At 35.7% G+C, this 23165-nt stretch overlaps 1 protein-coding gene across 1 annotated transcript in view; it reads right to left on the bottom strand.

Annotated features, from left to right (window-relative positions):
• The window catches only part of LOC136038661 (uncharacterized), a 40944-nt gene that overhangs the window by 5588 nt on the left and 12191 nt on the right, over positions 1-23165 (bottom strand). Inside the window, exons 2-3 of the mRNA XM_065721929.1 lie at positions 13181-13388; positions 10352-10519 (exon numbers count right to left, since the gene is read on the bottom strand). Coding sequence (XP_065578001.1) covers positions 10352-10519; positions 13181-13388 — 376 coding nt within the window. The remainder of the gene's footprint in view (positions 1-10351; positions 10520-13180; positions 13389-23165) is intronic.

Below are 23165 nucleotides of genomic sequence, written 5' to 3'. Positions count from 1 at the left end.
GTGACATGTTACTTTCTAATGGTAAACTGAGGAATTTGTTTCATTATCCCTTTTCCTCTGTTGCCGGATTCTGAAGTAAGATAAGATTTATTCTTCATGAAATACACAAACAATATTACATTTAATTATTCCCCCAAAGGCTCTTTGACCTGTAAAGAAGGGGGAAGATAAACGAGTCACTTACTCAGGGAAGAAGAAAAAATAATCACTTACTCACAGAGAGAAGAGCAAAAAGGAGAAGAAAAGAAAATATAAATAAATAAAAACTATAGAAACTAAACTAAATAGACTAATAGATTGAATAGACTAAATTAATCATGTAGATCAGAAGATTGAATAGGCTCCAATGGAATAATAATAAATATATATATATATATATATATATATATATATGTATATATATATATATGTATATATATATATATATATATATATATATATATATATATATATATATATATATATATATATATATATATATATATATATATATATATATATATATATATATATATATATATATATATATATATGAAAAAATAGATAAAATAACATCAAATAAGTAAGAGAACTGTTAACAATCTTTTTGAACAAACTGAATGAGTGGCACCTTCGAACTGATTCGGGCAACTTATTCCACACACTATGACTCGCATTAAAGGATTAAGATCTGACCTTACACAATGAGTAAAAGGAACTTGAATATGATTTTTGGTATTGCGAAGATTACACCTATTCTCATCAGAGGTGAAAGATAGCGGAACACTTAGGGGATGGGGGAGGTCACCATGAAGCAGAGAAAAAGTAAAACATGCAAAACGAAAGAATATAAAGTGATTCGAGATCAAGTAATGGGATGACTCTTGAACGATTAGTTTCCTTAATGAGGTTTCAAGCTTTATTGTAAACCTTAGAAACGTAAGATCGGATCAAACAGTGAAAAATGATTTCCAAAATTGATCCAGGGAAAATATGTTTAAGTTTCTTTAAAATACCGACACTCATGCATATCTTCATTTTGATCAAGTCAATGTGACGTTTGAAAGACAAGTTTTCATCAACAAGAATGCCCATAAAACGAACATATTGATCTTTAGATCTATAAAATTATCCCATTTGGTTGATGAATTTCTTATAACTGGAGATAAATCTGAGAAACATGCGAAAATATCAAAAAACTGGACTAGGAAAAACTTAGGGTAAGATAATTTGCATCAAGCCATAAAATTACTCTCAAACAAATTTTTCAAACTTAATCGAAACTCAGATTCGCAATTTTCCGAAGAGCCATGTGTGCTGTCTTCAGCAAAACGAACAAGGACATCAGAAAATGGCGAACTATAGTTGGCATTATGGACAAGGGAAGGATTAGGATGACAAAGTCTACAGCAATTAATAAGTTTCTGAATTTTTACTGCATAAGAAGATCATTTACATAAATCAAAAATAGCAGAGGCCCTAAAACTGATCCTGAGGGACGCCAAAATTCACTTGTGAGGGTGAACGGAAAAGTGGATCGACAGAAATAAACCTGTCATTCAAATAAGATTGAAACCGAGAAAACACACTAATGCCAAAATGTGACGTCTTCAATAGAAGAATTACATGGGTTAAGGGATCGAATGCTTTACGAATATCTAGCAATATAGCAGCCGGAATTAACCCCGAATCCAATGCAGAATGTATAAAATGCAAAAGGGTCATACAGGCATGTTCAGTGATATGCTTCATTCGGAAACCAAATTGAAAATCATGAAGAAATTTTTTAAGATTTTAGAAAAGGAAGGAGACGAGAAAGCATAGTCTTCTCGAATATTTTACTAAATACTGATAAAATTTAAATTGGTCTATAATTTGCCGGATCATTTCTTGGTCCACCTTTATACAGAACAATAATCCGAGCACGCTTGAGAGGATCCGGAAAAACACCACATCTAAATGAAAGATTAACACATTTTGTTAGATGTACAACTATTGAAGGAAGAATAGATTTAACTACCTTAGTAGGAATAAAATCTGGCCCAGATGAGGACGAGTTTTACAAGCCATTAACAATTTTAGTAATTTCACCTACTGCTACTGGTTCTAGAAACATAGACTTAACACAAGACTGCCCGAGGTGAAATCTGAAGTTCGGCTTAGGCCGAGATAAAGTAGTTGTGGAAGCAATATTCTTACCATTACTAGCGAAGAATGAAGTGGATTTTTCTTGGAAATTAAGCTCGCCCTCTACAGTTTCATCACCAATGACCAGATTCATAGGTAAAGAGCTAGATTGAGAACCGGGTTTAGGCACAGAATTTATTATCTTCCAAGTTTTACGAATACCATTGCCACACGCAGCAAAATTAGTTAGATAATAGAGAGATATGGCTTTCCTACACAAGGAATTATATATATTCCGGTAAATCTTGAATTGACAAAGACAAATAGCACTCGTTGAAAGTGTAGCGCATTTATAAGACCTCCAGAGATTATTTTTCCTTCCCCAGCATTTGAGAAGTCCGGATATCATCCGTGGGTTTAGAGGAACAATCCTTTTAGACCTGCGATTAGAAGGTGGTACTTTACAAGTACTAAGAATAGCCTCATTTATGGTTCCATAAAAGGACTCAAATAAACAATAAAAATCCTTATCATTATCAAACAAGCTCTACGAATTGTCTGCCAATTTAGACCCAAGAAGATATAACTCTTTCTCACCAAACATAATAGAATAGGAATCAAACACTTGATCCCAGTTATTCTATCACTGTTTAAAGCTTAACCAAGAATATACTGGAAAATGATCGGAGATATCACTGCTAAAATTGAGTTGTCCTTCAAGCTAAGCATTGAGAAGATATTGTCAAACAAACAAGCTCTAACATTAGTTACTCGTTTGCGGCAAGCATGGTTGAAACAAAATCAACTGAAGCCGAAGAATTTGAATCCATCAAATTTATATTAAAGTCACCCATTATGATTAAATGACAAGGACGTTTCAGTATTTTGTCAAGTATTTCCTCGAGATTCCGAAAAAACAGCCAAACCACACCAGTAGGAGAACGATACATATTGCCTATGAATATATCAATACATTAACTCTAATTTCTATAAATTGTGACTCAAAGATACTTTCGAATTCCTTAGAAGTCGTCCTGCAAGCAGTAATGCAAATTATTAGATATACACATGGCAAGACCTCCTTTAGTCATCTTGCAGTGGTTTATATGTTCTATTTAGTAGTCATGGATGTCCAATAGCATTTCTTTGCCAGAATCAAAAAAAACGTCTCGCATAAACCAACAGCATCAGGCTGTCGAGTGAATCATAAACCTGACTGATTATCAGTTCAGTAGCCTCTTTCAGTGACCTTGGGTCACTGAACTTTTTAATCACTTTCTTTGTTATATTTTCCAGCAGATCACTTTTTAGTCTTCTCCAGCTGGGCTCAAGTTGCAACCAATTTACCACTTGCCTTCAGGGCTAAAAAGTCTTAGAAAGAGTTTCGGAAGTTTTAGGGGTTTTAGCAAGCTGTACAAATGCTGTTTTAACAGCAAGGGCGGATGAATTTGTCGTTTTAGGGTTGTATTCTCGAAGATTCGCATGTATTAACCTAAATGCATCGTGAAAACCGTAACAGAAGACCAGATATGTGGGCTTTCCAAGCAAATCCTTTCCTATTTGCATAACTCTTACGTGCCATAGAAGATAGTTCTTGAATTTGGTCAGCACAACATCAAACTGCTTGAAACGCTGCATAATTAACAGTATCTCATTATTAGTAGTCGATAAACAGAGCAAAGACTAATCTTTGAGTGAGGGCTGAGCCTCACTGATGCCTCCAATCCAACCTGTGTAAAGTCGTCCCAAAAGACTTTCCTGCGTATCACTGAACACTGCACGTTAAGAAACAGGGCCTTCAATTTGCCAAATTCACAATAAATAATCCTCCAAATATCAAAACCTCAGTTCCAATTTGTAACAGTATTTGGAAAAAAAAAGTTACTTCGCAACAACACATTTAATTCAAAGCAGTAACTAGCTCAGATCATGAACAATGTAAAAAAATAATCCGATTAGTTTACATGTTGTCACCTTGAAAACTGATGACCTTTATCATGGTATGGAATACATTATATTACCGAGCCAAAGAGGTTTTTCTTCTTTTTTCACCTTTCCTCAATCTGATATTGTTTCTAAGCTAGCACGACAAATTCAAATGAATAGACTTGATAGTAATAACCTAAACCCCTATAAATATGGTAATGCGTAATAGCAGTGATCCTCTCCTTTTAAGTGCAGCCAAAGGGGGTATGTTAATGGAGCTACTAGTCCCTCATAGGGTATTTATGCACACCTGGGTGCGGGATTTCTTTGGATGTTACATAAAAGGGCTTGTTTACATCAGAATTTCTTTGGCTGTTACGTAATGGGGTTTGTTTAGTTAAGCAGTTTCTTAGATGGTACATAATAGAGAATTTTTACCTGTGTTAAGGATGACACATTCTCGTGTGACGTGTTTCTTCAGGCCCTTGGAGAATCCGCACTTGTAAGTGAGGAGAGAATCACGTGGGTGTTACGTACTGACGACACACGTGGGTGTTACGCAATGGCAACGCACACGCGGGTGCTTCGTAATGGCGGTCCACGCGTGGATGTTACGCAATGACGGTGCACATGTGGGATGTTACATAATTCTTTTTCTTCAGGATTTCCTTTTTCTTTCAAGGCAATTTTATTTTCTTCGAGGTGTTTTTTTTTCTTCGAGATTTCCTTTCCTTTAAGATTTTCTTCTCGAGAAAACTATATAGCCCAGAGATTTGTACTCCCTTTAGAAATCGAAAATGGATTCTCCTCAATGGAACGGAGCGCTAAGCAGCTGGACCATGAAAGCCTCCCTGATATTGTCCTTTGGGGAATACTTCCTAATGGAAACGTTTCGAAAATTTATGAATCGTGTTTCCTGCAATAATTGATATGCGATAAAGTTACGATAATGATAACGATAATTATATGCAAATTATGTGATGATATTGATAATGTGTGTCTGCAATAATTGATATGCGGGGAAGAAATGGATCAAAGGAAATTAGTTACATTTCATGTGCACCTGCTTGTGACAGTGTTATTAATCTTGTAACGTGTATTAGACAAGTTAAGTTATGTTGTTACCTTGGAAATAGAAGTCATATTGTACTTACAAGCTTTATTAATAAAAAAAAACATTATAAAATCATAAAATCAAAGAAAATCAAAATTCAATAAACGGAAAAATAAAACGTGAAAAAAGCTCATATAGGATAAAACAAGCAAAAACAAGCGTGAATTAAAGAAAGACAGGGACTGAGAGTTGTTATTAGAGGGGAGGGATGTTATTAAAGGTTGTTACACAAAGAGACATTTTTGAGAGTTTTTAATCAAAATGCCTCGTGTCTATTGCTCTATTTGACACACCCTCATGCTAAAATCTATTAATTTAATTCTTGGTTATGGCAAAAATCATATTTCTTATGAGCCGTAAGTGTTATTATTTATGCAGCAGAAACCTCAATATTTACGATAGCAATAACAAGAAAAAGTGTCACCTTCACAACGCATTTTCTCGCTAGTAAATGAAACACGTAAATGAATAAAAAATGGACACTATTTTGCATGCGGTTATTTCTGAGAGGTTTTAACAAATTCCCATCTTTCTTTGGGTCAATACTATAAATATTTAAGCATTAGTTATGATTTCTATGGGGTCGCTCTAGATTCTTGCACATTGACGTGTTGATTGTTCGGTTTGGTCTTGATTTATATGGCTTGCCCTTGACTTCTATGTATTTGCTATGATTTCAATGAACTGGTCTTGACTTTTATGCATTGTGCTCATTTCTAAGAATTGTTCTGGATTTCTACATATTAATCTCTTGATTTTTTCGAGAAATATATAGCTTGATTTCCATGGGGTTGCTCTAGAATTCTACAGTTTGGTCTTTATTTCTTTGGTTTGGTCTGGATTTCTATGCATTGGTTTCTTGATTTCTTTTCAATGGTCCCGGTTTGTAGAGATTGCCCTTGATTTCTACAGCTTAGTCTGGATTTTTATCGTTTGGAGTGGATTTCTTTTTGCCAGTTATGAATTATAAACACTTTCATGGATTTCTACATATTGATCTCTTGGTAACTCCGGATTGGTCTTGACATCATTGGTTTAGCATACATTTCTACTGCTGACCCTGATCTTTTTGAATTCATGTGGATTTCTATGTATTTGGTTATGATTTCTATTCATTGCCATTGAATTTAGAGGTTTCCCTTGATTTCTACAGTTTGTTTATAATATCTATGACTTTGCCTGGATTAGTAGGGCTTCGTCTTGATGTCCTTGGTTTTGTCTAGGTTTCTACATGTTTTGTGAAGAAGGAAAAGGCTTATTCAAGAAAATGTTTTAAATTCTAAGTCTATTTTAACAATAAAGGTGATTTTTTCTACAAAATCACTGCAAATAAGGAGGAGGAGGATGTGAATTGTCAAGGATCATCTTAGACTAACGGTGAAATGGCAAGTTTTTACTGTTCAAAAAAAGCAATTGTCATGTTTAGCTTATAAACTTATTTTTTGGGAAAAAAGGTTGAAAATGCCTTAGGTGTGATAGTTTGCGCCAGAAGGTACCAACGGCCGAATAGATTGTGCCACGCTAGTCCTTATTGCCATGGGAGAGCATCATGTTTGGGGGTAAGCATATTTTTATCGTGAAAATATCGGAAAATGCCATTAAAATGATGGGGATACTAGAGGGCGCTGTGTTTTATCCATAGTTTGCCACGAATGCGTGAATTGCCTCGGACTAACATGTTCTACAGCTTAAAATTAAACTGGGAGGTTTTAAAAGCATGTTTCGATGGAAAGGATTGAAACATAGCATTCAGTCAAAGAAACGAGGCATTTTCTTTAATCGTTCTCAAAAATATTTCTTTATGTGGGTTAAATTTACCTCTAACAAAATTATGTAAAATGCAAAGAAGGATGTTATTCGAAGATGCACTTGTCAACCAGGAATGCATAGTCTTGGCTTAAAGAAAGGAGGTATTTTTATTGAAACCTCTCAGAAATAACCGAATGCAAAACATTCTCTCTTTTTTCTTTGTTTGTGAGTTTGATTTACAAGCGAGAAAGCGTATTTTGAAGCTGATTTTTTTTTCTTGTTATTACTATTGTAAGTAATGAGACTTTTGCTGCATAAAGCATAATACTTACGGCTCATAAGACATGTGATTCGGCTAAAACCAAAATTTAAATTTATACAATTTAACAGGTTGGTGAGTCCAATAAAGCAATAGTAATGAGGTATTCTCGTTAAGACCTACCAGAAATATCTATTGATATGACTGAAATTTATCTCTAATAGCAACCCCCCTGCCAGCCACATATTGTCATGGCAGCGCGAATATGCACTCTTGCCTCAAAGGGGTATTTTTGTGAAAAGCTCTCAGCAATAACCGAATGCAAAAAAGTATTTTTTTTCATTCGTTTCCGTGTTTCATTTACTAGTAGGAAAACGAATTATGAAGTTGACATTTTTCTTGTTATTACTATTGTAAATTATGTGGCTTCTGCTGCATCAAGCATAACGCTTAATGCTCATTCTAAATAAGATTTGCTAATATCAAGAATTCAATTAATAATATTTAGAAATTGGATGTGTCTAATAGAGCAATAGAAACAAGGCATTTTCATTAAATGCTTTAAAATATATCTTTTAATGTGACTTAAATTTATCTCTAATAAAAAAACTTCCCCTCCCCCTGGAATGGGTTGTGAGGGTCGCCATCTTTCTTTAATTCAGTTTTTTCGCTTATATTTTATCCTATATCAGTTTTTTTACGTTTTATTTTTCCGTTTGTTGAGTTTTAATTGTTTTTTCTGTAATTTAGTGATTTTACAATTTTTCTTATTAATAAAACTTGTATGTACAATAACAATTTTGTGTCTTTGAGATTTCTGGTTCCAAGAAGTATCTTCAAAACGTAGTCATTTGCGCAATGAAATATCTAAAGCCCGTGCTATGTAGAGCCTCATGGATTCAATAGCTAACTTAACCTTTCTAGGTCACATTAGAAAATTAATAACACTGTAGTAAGCAGATGCACATGCAACATAACTAATTTCCAGTAATCGATTTTCTACCCCTTATATCAATTACTCCAGACACATGAAACATGCGATCTATAAAAATTTTAAAACCTTTCCACTGGAAAATATTCCCCAAATCAAAATATTATGGAGGCTTTCTTAGTCCAGCTGTTTAGTACTCCATTCCTTTGGGGTAAATTTCTTTGATTTCTAAGGGGGACAAAAATCTTTGGATTATAAAGGTTCCATGTGGAAAAAATCTTCAAGAAAATTAAATCTTGATGAAACAAGCGCCCTGAAGAAAAAACGCCTTGACATAAAAATGAGAACTTGAAGAAAAAATCTTTTAAATTATTATTTAACATCCCACTTGTTTGCCATCATTACGTAACATCACATATGTACGCTGCTATTTTGTAAAACCAACGTATGCGCTGCCATTGCGTAACACTCATGTGTGCGCCGTAATTACGTAACACCCGCGTGCGTGCCATCCTCAATTACATGCAGGGACTCCCAATGGACGCTGAAGGAACAAGTCACGCGAGAATGCGTCCATCCTTAACACAGGTAGACTTCCTATTACGTAACATCCAAGGAAATCCCGAAGTAAACAAACCCTATTATGTACCAACCAAAGAAACTGTGACATAAACAAAACCTATTACATAACAATTAAGGAAATCCTGAAGTAAACAAGCCCTGCTATATAATAACGTAAGAAATCCTGGAGTAAGCAAGCCCTATTAAGTAGCAACCAAAGAAATCCTGAAGTAAATAAGCCCTACTATGTGACTTACAGGTGTACTATACCGTTACAGGTGCTCTATAGTATTGCGTAACACTCAATTGAGCGTAATAATATCTTGACGTACTATTAGCTCCATTAGTATAATCCCTATGACTGTGCTTAAAAGCAGAGGGGTATCACTACTGATAATTATATATTCATTGACATTTCCTAACTTACTACATTTCTATCACAATCATAACTCTACTGCGATAATCCCTTTCATTATACCAATTGTAATTAGTATAATTAATTAAACCACTTCTAACAAAAACTCATAATTGTGATGTAATAGTGTGCCACCAATATACTGGCACCTAAAAGCGGCATTAGGTAGAAAATGCAAGCCTTCCGTTAGAAAAACAGAGATTATTTTTCAGTCTGTTAGCCTCCAGCTCAAGCAAACGTTAGAATTTGCGTTGGTATAGAGGTGACTAGGAAACCCTTTAAGAAAGCTCATAGGTTAGTTTTCTCAAATAGCATTCGCATGCGTATCTAGCTAGATTGCTATGCCTAGGCATAGCAATCTAGCAAGACATGTATTTAGCAAGACATCAGCGTCAGGGCAGGATCAGTTCACACATAGAACTATTGAATTAATTTACATCCAGGCCTCTACCATTATAGCTTAGTATTCAACTTTATTTTTATTATCCAAACTAGGTAATGTTCATGACTTGGGACTCAAAAATGCAGTTCTAGCTAATCTCGAATGCTAGAACTCCAAACATAGATGGTTGGCCAGACACGCATTTGGTTTAATAGCAGCTATAATAAATTAGCAGTACTTTTTTGGTAGGCATTTCGGCTCACCTGTAAAATATATATCTTATAACGCAGCACCTGTTTAATCAGACAATATAGTTGTGAATACCATTCCAGAAATTGACAAGGGTTCGGTTAAACTTAGAAATTCTGGCTGTAGATTTTTTATTGCTAAAAATTGCTGAGATCAGAAATCAAGAAAATAATATTCTTAAGGAAAAATCGTTGAATTTCATGGGATTTACCCAGTTCGCATCATGGAAATAAGCTCACCTTAAGCTTTTCAAGGATGTGATTTTTTTTTCTTCGAAGATAAAACATTTATAAGGATATATTTTTTAGTAATCTTACAAGTCTAACAGCTGGGGAAGAGGTAGAGCTAACAGCTCAAAATACATTTGTGGAACTAAATTGGGCCATAGACCAATTCCTGAAAGATTCGTTAACCTAGAACTAAAGGATTCTGAGTCACTGAAAAGCCACTCTCAAAGATTTTACCATAAATAAGCGCATCAAAAGACGGAATATAAGATGATTTAAAAGGATTCAATATTTTGTCATAAAATGATCAAATTTTAATTCAATATCCTAAAAAATAGTATTAAAAAAAACTTGTTAAGAAAAGATCTTGTTTAAAAACCAACATAGAAAGTGTTTTTAAAAATGGAGTGGTTCTACTATAAAAACCCTTACTCTAAGTTTGGCAGTGATGGAGGTAATCCTCCGCTTTTATAATCGTAGTAATCATAAGCAGATTCTTCATCTTCTTCTACAGACTGTTCTTCAGAATTTACTGCTTCAGATGATGTCAACAAGCTGTCTTTTGAAATCGAAATCTTCATAGGAGTGAATCCATCTGAACTAACAAATAAAAAACAATTTTAAATTCAGTCAGCAGAACAAATATTTTCTATCTTATAACAGGCAATTCAAAAATAGAACTATGGCTCTTCGGCTTCTTCATAATAATGCCGTAGAACTATGGCTCTTCGGCTTCTTCATAATAATGCCGTGAGGAGAAAATATGCAATCGAGAACTATAGCTTGGAAGCATGCTTCTTGTGGCTTTTGCAAGTCCTTATTCTCTCATGTGACCCATAAAATTTAAATTTTACGCTCAATGTAAGCATTTATCTTACTTTAATATTTGTGGAGGGTGAGAACCAGTTGTTTTTAACTACCCTTTGAGCTGCATAAAAATAACATATAAACAAAAACATAATACATAATGCACATACATAAAATACAGGACGCCTGGCTTTCAAAACGTGGATACCGGCTTAAACAAGCTAAAAAAGAGACATGGCTAATTCTTCCTTAGGATGCACCCAAGAACCCCTTGGACCCCGCCCTAGCCGAGTTCTTAGTACGCTAGACTTGAAATCAAATGCCCTTGAGGACAGAGGTTTGAGTCCTGGTGTCGATAGTTATTTGGTTTGAAACGGGTGACTCAGCCGTGTGACTCTGTAAAAATAGCCAGAGTCGATCCAGCTCTAAATGGGCACCCAGAGAAATATGATGAAGGTAAACATGAAGGATGTGCGAATGCACATGGCTGACCCCAACCCTACTGTACTCCTTGCTGAAGGGCCATGAAACGGAGATCACCTCCGCAAGCATGGACTGTAAAGTCAGATGTCTTATTCCTTACCTTTTCAATTCTTTTCCAAGAACTCATTGGGAAATGAAAAAAACAAAGAGAATAATCTGCGAATATGGAGGGTTCAGAAGACAAAGCAAAGGAAACTATTAAGGGAATAAATTCAAGTTCGTCCCTGAGAAAAGAAAGTCAAAACTATTTAGCGTTACCTGCCAGGAACAATAAGTTAAACATAAAAGGTTAAATACAAACAATATTTTTTATTTTTCACTCATGTTTTGCTTTTCTTTACCTTATCCCGAAGATAAAACACCCACTATCCCCAGGAAGGCACACAAACCATGCCTGTGTCAAATAAATGTTAAGTGGTTTATACTTTGCTGTTAAGATAGGCCTAATAATTTAATAGTTTGAAAATAGATTAAGACTACATTCCCACCCAATTTTCTAAGTCTTTTAGGATGGATCAAACAAGCTTAGACCTCCTCCTAGAAATCCGAAATTTTAATAAATTAAATTAAGCTTGTTTTGAGCGTTCCCAGTTCTGCTGGGTAACGCTGCATTGTCAGCGGCGCTAGTAGTTTTAAGAAGATTTAAAATTTCTGCTCATATCTTTTCCCCATGCTACTTTCATAGAATAGAAGTGGACAGAGCTAAAAAGAAAATAGGCCAAAGAAGGGCGACCTCAATTTTCATTAAATAATATGGCAACTGAATCTGGCATATGTTGCATCTTCCGATAAACTGAACCAAAGACCGTTGTAGATGTGGCTCATTGTTACTGTGACAGGACATCTGGTTTAAAGAACATCTTAATAATTGTTAAAATATTTCGAACAATGGTTGAACTAGAACTTAATTTATTAGTGCATATAATAATATTAATTTCTAACGTAGAAAATAATGAAGGTTACTGACTTAATTTGGAGAAAAGTACAAGAAAAAAATTGATGCTTTAGACATGTAAGTACCCAGGTAATTACGTAGGCAGAATTACTTGTTTGTGGGTGACGAATTTTGGAAAGGGGGTTAGAATGAATTAATCAAAGCAGAACAACAAGAAATTATTTTTAAATAGCAGCAAGTATAAAATTATCTAAAAAATCGTGGCGTTTAAGGGTTAAGTCTAGAGTTACCAACTCTGTCAAAGTGTGCACTTGAAGGCAAGCATAACAGAATTCTACCCAAATACGTCTGTTTATTTTATTTCTTATTTTTTAAAGGTCTATTCTGATTGCTGAGACTTCGAGTTATTTAAATTGTGCATTTTTGCTGTTTTAATTTCCTAAAAACAGTAAAATTAAACGGGTCATGTGGGAATTTTTTAAGGCTAAGAGGAAATAGAGTTGTTTTTCTTTCTCTTATTGGTGCAGGCGGGTTCGTCTTGTCAGGGCTTGGTTCACTTATTCCTATTAATTTGATAGATAGATTCCTTTTATTCTAATCGATTTATTAAAAAACAAATCAATTAAATAAAATTACCACTAATAGAAGCTCAAATGGCCTTGCCCAGTGGCCCAATTAATTAATTAAATCATATTATCGAAAACACAAATAAGAAGAAAAATTAATACCATGACCTTCACATGAAAATCGCTCTCATTTTGTATCTTGACTAAGGGTAAAGTTTTAGTTTGAAGAGCAGGAACGATCTCCACATAATACAGGAAGATAAAAGTATTCTTTTTCGTATATCTACTCTTCATATTTCTTTGTTGTTACTTCATTTGATCATTCACTTTCGGTGGATCTGGGGTTTCACTCTGGGTAAGCGCAATTTTTTCTCTTGAGTTTTGCCAAAAAGTATCTAAGTAGGACCACGTTATTTTTGCACTTCTAGATTTTTAGAAAGACACAAACCTTCCTGTCTTAGGTATGAGAATGATTTCTAATGCTTACCAAAAGAAGAAAGCAGCACAAACCTTTGAGGAAGAAACACATTTTTGTCTGGAAAGTCTTTTCCATGATTTGTATCTCCAATGGATCTTGGTTCACTAATCCCATCTAAGTTTTCTTGAAATGGATCAAATGGAACTCCTGTTGTATCTCTGTCGAGAGACACGTCGACAGTATCGATCACAAAGTTTGTTGAATCTTCGACAATTTCGCTTACATTTGGTTCAGTTGGGGCTAAATTATATATAAACGTATAAATGTTAAGGGACGGTGCTTTTCAATCATAGAATTCATAAGAAATATGACAAGAAATAGATATCTGTCTTACCAAAAAATTGAAGTTCAGAAAAAAAGAGAGGGAAATACTGATTGTCATCTTAAATGTGAGGTTTCGTTGACTTAAACTGAACTCGGTTGAACTATTTGAGCTTTTTGTTTGAATTTGCTTCCGGGCAGAGTTTTTTGTTTTTCTTACTAAAGAAGAAACTTACTGTTTTGAGGATAGTGTAACTATTGCAGCTAATAAATAATGTAATTAAAAATCTTCTCGTAAATTTTTCGAAAAGTGTTTTAAATATATCCTCTGCTCGCTGCATGACTCTCAGATTTTTGTGAACCAACTTACGTGAAAATAAAAAAAAAAAAAAAAATACTTCACAATGTTTCCTGTAAATGTTTTGGAACATTCATTGAAGTAGAAGGTTGTCAAAATCCGTCAACTTCAATCCAAGTTAAACCTGCAGTACAGAAGCTAAAAATCAACAAATCACTGCTCTATATTAAAAGCAGATCTTGGGAGAGCGTTTGGGGCCCAGACATGCCAGAGCTGAATCTCATAACTCTTACGATGGCCCTTTTTAATGTTCCTTCCTACTGTTGTAATTTGCATGTAATCAACAGTTTTGGAGCATTTAACCCTTCCCCTCTAAAATTACCCCTCCCACCGAATATAATTACCGTATATATATCTGTTCTGTGTCATACAAATAACGTGAAAAAATAAATATTGCCCAATTTTTCGCTTCATTGTAGAATTATGTTCTGGTAATTCAAACAATTTTATAGTTATATTTTATTTTCCAACTAAGATTTTCTCCTGGGTCCCTAAATTAAGCAGATTGAATTGATTACTTCAATCCACTATCCCGTATCTTATAATCCTCTGGAGATACTTAGAGACGTCTGCAAAATATTTCATATAATTTTTCTTAGGGAGGGGAGCTGAGAGTTTACCAGGGAGGGCTAAAGCTGAAGTTAACGCTTTCGGAATACATTTCTCAACTTTAGATTCGTTACACTGGTTCTCTATGCATTTAAAGGGAGGCAAATAAATACAAATAATCTTTTAAAATTGAATTGTAGGGGATGGGGTTTCCTCTGTTCCTTGTAGGACTCAGAAGGCAGAGAGTCAGTCACCAGAGTTATGCAAAATTAATTAGGTTAACATCCTTTCAAAATTTGCGTATCTAGTTACATCCTTGTAGGATGTAACTGTTTCTTGTAGGACTCAGAAGGCAGAGAGTCAGTCACCAGAGTTATGCAAAATTAATTAGGTTAACATCCTTTCAAAATTTGCGTATCTAGTTACATCCTTGTATGGCATCACTTTCCTCGGTCTCTGACTCTCTTTTCTTTTGCAAATCACCTACTATCAAATCTCATAACATCTAATATTCCCTAATATTTCTTAGACAAATCGTTTAATGTTATATACCCCTTACCTATCATTTAATACCCCTTACCTAAGCACGTCTTGAGTTATCGTAACTGAGTTAATAAGACCAATATCCTCTTTTTAAATATGGTAACCAAGTAGTAAAACTAATAAGCCCACAAAATAAACCCAAGTCGGGCGCGTGGATGAGAACTCTTTCCAGAGGGTTTCACTATTCAAGCAGCTACGGGATAAGTAATAAAATGGGTCGCTTAAAACTCGCATGAAACATTAGTGCGTCTTGGTTTTTAGTTAGCACATTCTGTTTCAAGTATACCAATTACATAGGTTTCACACGCTAAAAGTGCAAAATTGTCAAAACACTGGCCAGCCGCTTGAATGTAATATGGTCTTAGATAACACTATCTTCATAAAATTATAGTTTATAATTATATAATTATAAAATTATAGTGCTAAGGTAGCTAAGACAGCAGCCAGCTTAAAAACCTTAATTTCAAGAGCTTAGTCTATTACCATCACATGATTTCGCTGAAAATATCTCTTCTCTCCTTGCAAGATTTTCTGGCTTCATCTTTTATCATGTCCATCATTCTGGCCACCGAGACCACAGCTAGTTTTTCCCCTTAGTCTTTGCCACCACCTTTCACTTTTCTTTTCAAACAATCCGCAAAATCTTGGCGATTTTTGTTAGATGGCTCTTAGCCTAAGAGCCACCTTTCGAATTTCTTCTGAAAACAGTTTTGGTATCTTTTTTTTTCGGGAGACACATTTGAGAGTGGTGTCAAATAACGAACATGTTGGGGTAGCAAAATTTACTGTTTTAAATCTACAAGGGGGGGGGGATGTCCTTTCTTTTAATTTTCCTCTATGAAAACACAAGAAAAAAAGACATTCCCCATGAAAACCTCAAAAAAGTATTTTTCAAATTAGAAGGGGGGACAATTTCTCAATTCCTCCTCTCTCCCAACTTGACATACCTGGACTAAGAATTCGATAGATCTCCCGAAAAATCAGTAGAAATGGGAACACTGTGCCCAATAGTAGGCTAATTGCGTTAATTTTGTCAAAAAGTCGAGACGTACAAATCCGAATCAAAACTGAACTTAAACTTGAGAATAACTCAACGGTCATAGAAATTTAGGAGATCACTGGCATCAACAAGAAAACGTACATGCTGTGTTATGTGTTTATACAGATCGATCTGGTGACTTGCTACAAAATATCATTATAATGTGATTTTGTACTTTTTCAATAAGCTATAAAACATGGGTGAATTCTCTGAGCTATAACAGAGTAGACTCTCTGGGTCAGGTTCCATAAGACATCTGATTCAACTTTTATCAAGTTCCCTAAACAGCGCTCCAATATATTCCCTGAGTAACGTCCCATCCCAGAATTAAGTTTTGGTACATTTCATAGGCAAATTCTGGACAGTTCTCTGTCTACATTTCGCTAGATTCCTTTATCCCAATTCTGATACATTCAGCAACTTAATATCTGGTGTAGTGTCTCAGCCGAATTCTGGTAAAGTCCCATAAGCATTTTTATAGTGAATTCCCGAATTCTTTTAGGTTTCCTTATTCAAACTCGAGTACTGTGTTTGAAAAAATTCCAGCATATTCCCTGAGTAATAATCCGATAGATTCCTTAAAAAGCATCAAGCTCGGGTGTATTTCGCAAATTTTGACAGACGTGGCTTCACCGGAACAGTAGAATTCACCGGAGTATGCCTGTTTAGAGCTAAGCGTTCGACTCACGAGAAATTTTCAAGGGGTAACTACTTTCAGAAATTATGTTCACCAGGTGATGCGTGTCAAGCGTAGTGAAACTATGACGAGCGTGGTAGAACTGGGCGGCACAAGTAACGTCCTCAGATATACACCAGGTGGTGGAAAGTGGGAAACCCTTTGGGGAAATTTGTTGCTTATTCAGAATATGTTTATCTTAAGACATCTCTGTCGCAGACTGGAGAATACTGCACGAGGAACTTCATCAACTATAATTGTAAAAGTCAAAGAAAAAAAAATTTGGCAGACTACCATAATTATTTGGTTTATTATTAGTAGTAGTATAAGCTACAGTAATGAGAAAACTGTTCACGTATTAAAAATTTGTATGTCAAAGATCAGGAATGTTATTTTAGGTTGAATCTCAGGTACCGTTATGTTGTGTGATAAATTAGACTATGCAACTAATTGTTATCCTATCTGTACTGCTATAAATTCAGAGTTGCCTAATTAAAGAGCTTTACCAATCAAGGAGAGAGCAAGATCAGGACCGTGTCCAGGATTATTTTTCGGGTGTGAGGGCGAGGGTTTTTTTAGGGGAGGGGGGCTTTTTAAAAATGAAACTTTAAGAACTCCATAAAAAATGTATTTTTTGCATTTTTATTATGCTTTTACAAGTCGGACAAACACTTTGGGGTGGGGTTTAGACTCCCTAACCCCTCCCCTGCCCTGAGCACAAAATACCTTTAAGAGAGACAGGCGTGGAGGGGGCACAGTGGGTGTAGCACAGACAGACAGACAAGCACATATCAGGCACAAATCTTGAACACAGACAGGCACAAATCTCCTCAATATAGTTAGATTTTTCCAATAATTTCTTATATTTCCTATTTATAGATAATTATATGCAACATAATTTAGCTTTCATCAAATGAATTTCTTCCAATATAATCTATGCAATCAGCCTTTTTTACTGTTCAGACGAATCCTATGCTTTTCTTTTTTTTGCCACAAGTTGGATCTGAAGGCTACATATTTCAAGTCATTATGCAGCAGAACTTTTGTACAAGCACTGCATGTGGTCAAGTCAAGATTAACGGTGAAAACCTTTCAGAATACTTTATAAGTAATGCGTCTAAAAATCTATGTGACAAGATTTTTTCTTCCTTAAGTAAATACCTAGAAAATTTATATGGCTACTTTTAGCAAGTGTGGACGCACTTATTTGAGGGGGGAGGCCACATGTGAAAGAAGGAGAAATTACTCGTGGATCCAGGGGGCCAGGTGGGGCCTGCCCCTCCCCCTTCCCCAAAATTCTTCTGGCGCCCTCTTTCCCTGTTTCTTTTTTTCACTCTTGTTTTACAATAAAATTGTCAATTTGGTCAATTATTGGCATATTTGTCACTTTGCACCCCCCCCCAGGATTTTATTCATTGGTGCCCTTGTCACACTGGCCTCCAGATTTTGCTCTAGATCCATCCCTGGGAGAAATGCAAGAGAAATAGGCAAGTTATAAAAAAAAAAATATTTGGAAAAATTAAAAGTAATGACGGCTCCGTAGATTTTACGACAGCCAAAGCCACTGCTCTTTTCTTCCTTAATGGTTTCAGATGACAACGAAGTTTATAAACAGTTCCCTCGAGACGCAATTGTTGTTATTTTTCTTCAAGATACATGTGTTTGTTACATAATAGGGAGCGTTTTCTTCAAGAAACATGTGTTTGTTACGTAATAGGGGGTGTTTTCTTTGATTATTTAAAAAACTTACGAGGGATAGAAAAACAATTCCAACGAGGCCCTAGCATCAAATTTCACTGGAGCCCTAACATCCAATTCTACCAGGCTCCATGCAACCAATTTTAAACTGACCCTAGAATTCAATCCAACTGGAATCCTAGCGAGTAGTATCAACGGGGGCCCTAGCAGTCAATTCTAAAAGAGCCCTAGCAACCAATCCCAACAGAGCCCAATCCAATTTCAACTGGTGCCTAGTAGCCAATTCAAAACGAAGGGCCCACTAGTCAAGTGGGGAACCCCCAGTAGTTACTGAAAATGAAAAATTCTCGTGTGACGTGTTTCTTCAGGGTCCGTGGGGAACCCCACTTGTAACTGAGGAAGCTACACACGTAGGGGTTATGCAACGGCAGTACTAACGTGGGTGTTATGTAATGGCAGTACGCACAAGACTGTTGCGTAATGACGGTGCACACTTGGGATATTATGTAATATTTTAAGCAATATTTTATTCAAGATTTTTCTTTTTCTCTCAGAGACTTCTACAATCCAAAGATGATTGTCCGCATTACGAATCGAGAGAGATTTCTCATAATGGTTCAGTGGATTAGACACCTATACCAGCAAACTATTTGTAATATTATGATTCAGGAAGTTAATTCTACGAAATAACCTATTCTCCACAGAGGGAATTTGCTGCACACTTTCCAGATCGATTAAGCTATTCATTACATCTTTCCAATCATTTACACTCGGGAACAAGCAAGAACCCCAATGCTATTGATTATTACTATGTTATGCGCACCTGCTTGCTACATTGTATTGATTTTCTAACGTGACCTAGACAATACTTCTTAAGCCACACTTTTTATTCTACAAAAAAAGTTTATGAATAAAAACAGGTTTAAAATCATTAAATCACAGAAAAATGAAGTTAAAACTCAACAAAAGTAAAAAAAGGTGAAAAGCTGATAAAGAATAAAATATAAGCAAAAAGTTTTGAATCCAAAAAGCAGGAACCCTAGCAACCAATTCCGGGAGGGAGTGGGATGGCTGCTTTTGAAGGTAAATTTAAAAAATATTAAGAGGTGTTTATGATAGGTTTTGATGAAAATGCCTCGTTTATTTGAGCCAAGATTATGGATTCCTGATTGCAAAGCATCACAAACATTATAAAATCATGAAATCAGGGAAAAAAGCATTTAAAACACAACAGACAGAAAACCAAACGTGAAAAAGATGATAAAGGATAAAATATAAGCAGAAAAAGGCATGAACTAAAGAAAGACGGGAAACCGTAGAAACCAATTCCAGGGGGGAGGGTTGTTACTAGAGGTAAATTTAAACAATATTATGAAATATTTCTGAAAGGTTTTTCATGAAAATGCCTCGTTTCTTTGAGCAAAAACTGTGCGTTTCAGATTCACAAGCATATATTTGAATAATAATTTTCTTCATATTTCGCATAAACTCGTAGGTAAATTTAAGCCGAATTAAGAGATATCTTTGTACAAACGTACAAAGACAGACACAGAGACAGACAAAACAGACGATCAGACAAACAGGCACATAAAGAGAAAGAAAGAGAGAGAGAGAGAAAGAGAGAGATAGAGAGAGAGAAAACATAAAGACATAGAGAGTCAAATACACAACCAAACATAGACAGACGCAGAGATAGACAAAAAGGTGCTCAGATACGCAGGCGCAGAGAAAGAGAGAGAAAAAACACAGATACAAACACAAAGAGTCAGACACAAACACACAAAGACAAACACAGAGGCATGCATAACACACTGTCAGACACACAGGCACAGAGACTTAAATGAAACATGATTTTTCTTGATCATTAAAAGTACCATCAGCAGAGACAATGAAACGACTACCTGAATCAACTTGACTAGTAAAAATACCACCTGCCAAACTATGCAACCGGGAAGGCTTGATCATGGCTTAAAGAATTGGACTTAAAGTTTTCTTCTTCTCTCGTTTAAAGTTTTCAAAAATATCTCTTAATGTGGCTTAAATTTGCCCCAATGAGATTATGCGAAATACAAAGGAAAAATTTATTCAAATGTATGCTTGTCAATCAGTAAGTAAAGTCTTGGCTCAAGGAAACAAGGCATTTTCCTTAAAACCTCTCAGATATATCTCTAAATATGGCTTAAATGTATTTCGAATAACAACCCTCCTTCCCCTGGAAATGGTTGCTAGGGTTCTCGGCTTTCTTTAATTTATGCTTTTTGCTTATATTTTATCAATCATCAGGTTTTTACGTTTTGTTTTTACGTTTGTTGAGTTGTAACTGTTTTTTAAGTGATTTTGTGATTTTATAATATTTGTGATGCTTGGCAATCAAGAATGCATAGTCTTGGCTCAAAGAAACAAGGTATTTTCATTAAATCCTCTCAGAAATATCTCTTAATTTGGCTAAAATTTACCTCTAATAACACCTCCCCTGGCTGGAATTTGTATTTAGGGTTCCTGCTTTTCTTTAATTCATTTTTTTGCTTATATTTTATCCTTTATCATTTTTCACCTTTTGTTTTTCCGTTATTGAGTTTTAACCGGTTTTTCCTGTGGTTTCATGAGTTTATAATGTTTTTTATTGATAAAACTCTTATGTACGATAAGATGCCTGTGTCTTGCAAAGCATTGTCCAGGTCACGTTTTAAAAATCAATGCAATGTAGCAACCAGGTGAGCTTAATAAATTAATAGCCCAAAGCATTGGGATACTTGCGTGGTTTCAAGTGGAAGGAATGGAAAGATGCAATCAATAGCTTAATCGATCCGTAAAGTGTACAGCGAGCTCTCCATGCGGAGAATAGGCTATTTCGTAGAATTTTTCCGAATCACGATATTATGAATAGTTTTCTGGTCCAGGTGTCTAGCACACACCACTATGGAGGAAATCTCTTTCGATTCCTAAAGCGGTCCAATATCTTTGGATTATGAGGGTTCCATGAGAAAGGTTCTTGAAAAAATTATATTTTGAACAAAACAATATCTTAAAGTATTACGTAACATCCTACATGTGCTCTGTCATTACGTAATTGTCATGGTTGCGCCGTCATTACGTAGTACCCACGTATGTACCCTTCTCAGTTACAAGCAGGGCTTCCCACGGGCCCTGAAGAAACATTTCATGCGAGAATGCATCATTCTCAGTTACAACCGTGGTTTCCCCCTTTAATAGCGGGCTCCCCATTGGAATTGACAGCTAGGGCCCCGTTGAAATTGGTTGCAAGGGCTTCGTTGGAATTGACTACTAGGGCCCCTGATGAAATTGTTCGCTAGGCTCTACTAGGGCCTCGTTGGAATTGATTGCTAGGACCCTTCATCTTGAAGGTTACCTACTAGCAGGCCCAGAAATATTTTTCTTGGCCCAGTAGGCTTTTTAAACAGTCAAAGAAAAACACTCCCTATTACGTAACAAAAACCAGCATCTTGAAGAAGATTGATGATACCTGCGTCTTGAGGGAATCGCCGCTAAACTTCTTAATGATTTTAAACCTTTAAGGAAGAAAGAAGTAGCTGCTATGGCTGTCGTAAAGTTCACACTGTCATCACTACTATTTAAAAAGATTGGATATTCGATATTTAGGGAAGGACACGGGCCAGAAGCCTACCCCACTTACATATCTGGTACCAAGGGAGTCCACCTTCAGAGTATTGGGAGTTTGACTAGGGCACTAGAGCTTTTGTTCCTTTGATGAAAAGACGCTGTATTTCTGGCAATGATTATGCCTTTTATTCATTTTTTTATAGCTAAAATTACACATAGCCAAGCATTATTTGCTTTGATTTTCGGACGACTGAGTTGTGTTTCCTTTCATATCTAAATATGCTTATAGAGGAGGCAGGGGGGATATGGGCACAACCCCGAGAATTTTTGTCCCTTCCAGTATTTTGAAAGATGTCTTTTTTGTATCTTCATTTAAAAATGACCTTGTTTGCATTTTCATTGACAAAAAAAAAGAAAATATAAATTTGATCCCTCCTAGGTTTTGATGAATACTTTTATGTCCCCCTCCTGCATTCCTATAAATTGATGCCACTGGCGTTGCAGTATCAAAGAAGATGATTCTCAGAGGAATTCTCAGAATCCCTCTCTTTTTCTCAGTCCCTCTGATTCTCAGAGGGACTAGTAAATCAAGTACCTGTGCAAAATAATCCGTGGGCCCGTGCCGATCTCAACAATATTTTTTAGTTTTCCATTTAACATATCCATTTTTTTTGCTTTTTTAAGACCCCCCCAACACTAATCTATATATATATACTAGTTGTTGGGGTGGCGCTTCGCGCCACCCCAACACCTAGTTGGTGGGGCGCTTCGCGCCCCCCCAAGCCCCCCCGCGCGCGTAAGTCGTTACGCGCCATATTAGTTACGCGCCATTGTAGTTGTGTCCCTGTGTCCCACCTGTGAATATAGATAGATTTATATATGTGTTTCAAACTACGTAAAACTTGCGAATATACAACATTCTTGGCTTTCCCATTGTCTGTGCATATACAAAGCCTTATGTACTAATAATGACGTCATATGCAAACGCTCTTTTTACAAATAAACAAACATGCATACACACAACTCGTTTTTATATAGATAGATAGATAGATACAATACAAATTAACTGCGTAAAACTTGCGAATATACAACATTCTTCGCTGTCCAATTGTCGCTGCATATAAATAGATTGTCAGGTTTACCGACCCTCGAACATGCAACGTACAATTGTCCATGGGAAAAACAATCAGTATTAAGATCTATACCACATTTTTCTAATGATTGACCTTGAGCTTTGTTAATGGTGATTGCAAATGCTAATCGAATTGGGAATTGCAATCTTTTAAATTGAAAAGGCAGATCCGTTGGAAT

Source organism: Artemia franciscana, chromosome 18, assembly GCF_032884065.1.
Source record: "Artemia franciscana chromosome 18, ASM3288406v1, whole genome shotgun sequence".
Classification (NCBI taxonomy): Eukaryota; Metazoa; Arthropoda; class Branchiopoda; order Anostraca; family Artemiidae; genus Artemia; species Artemia franciscana.
This window is presented reverse-complemented; position numbering and strand designations above follow the sequence as displayed.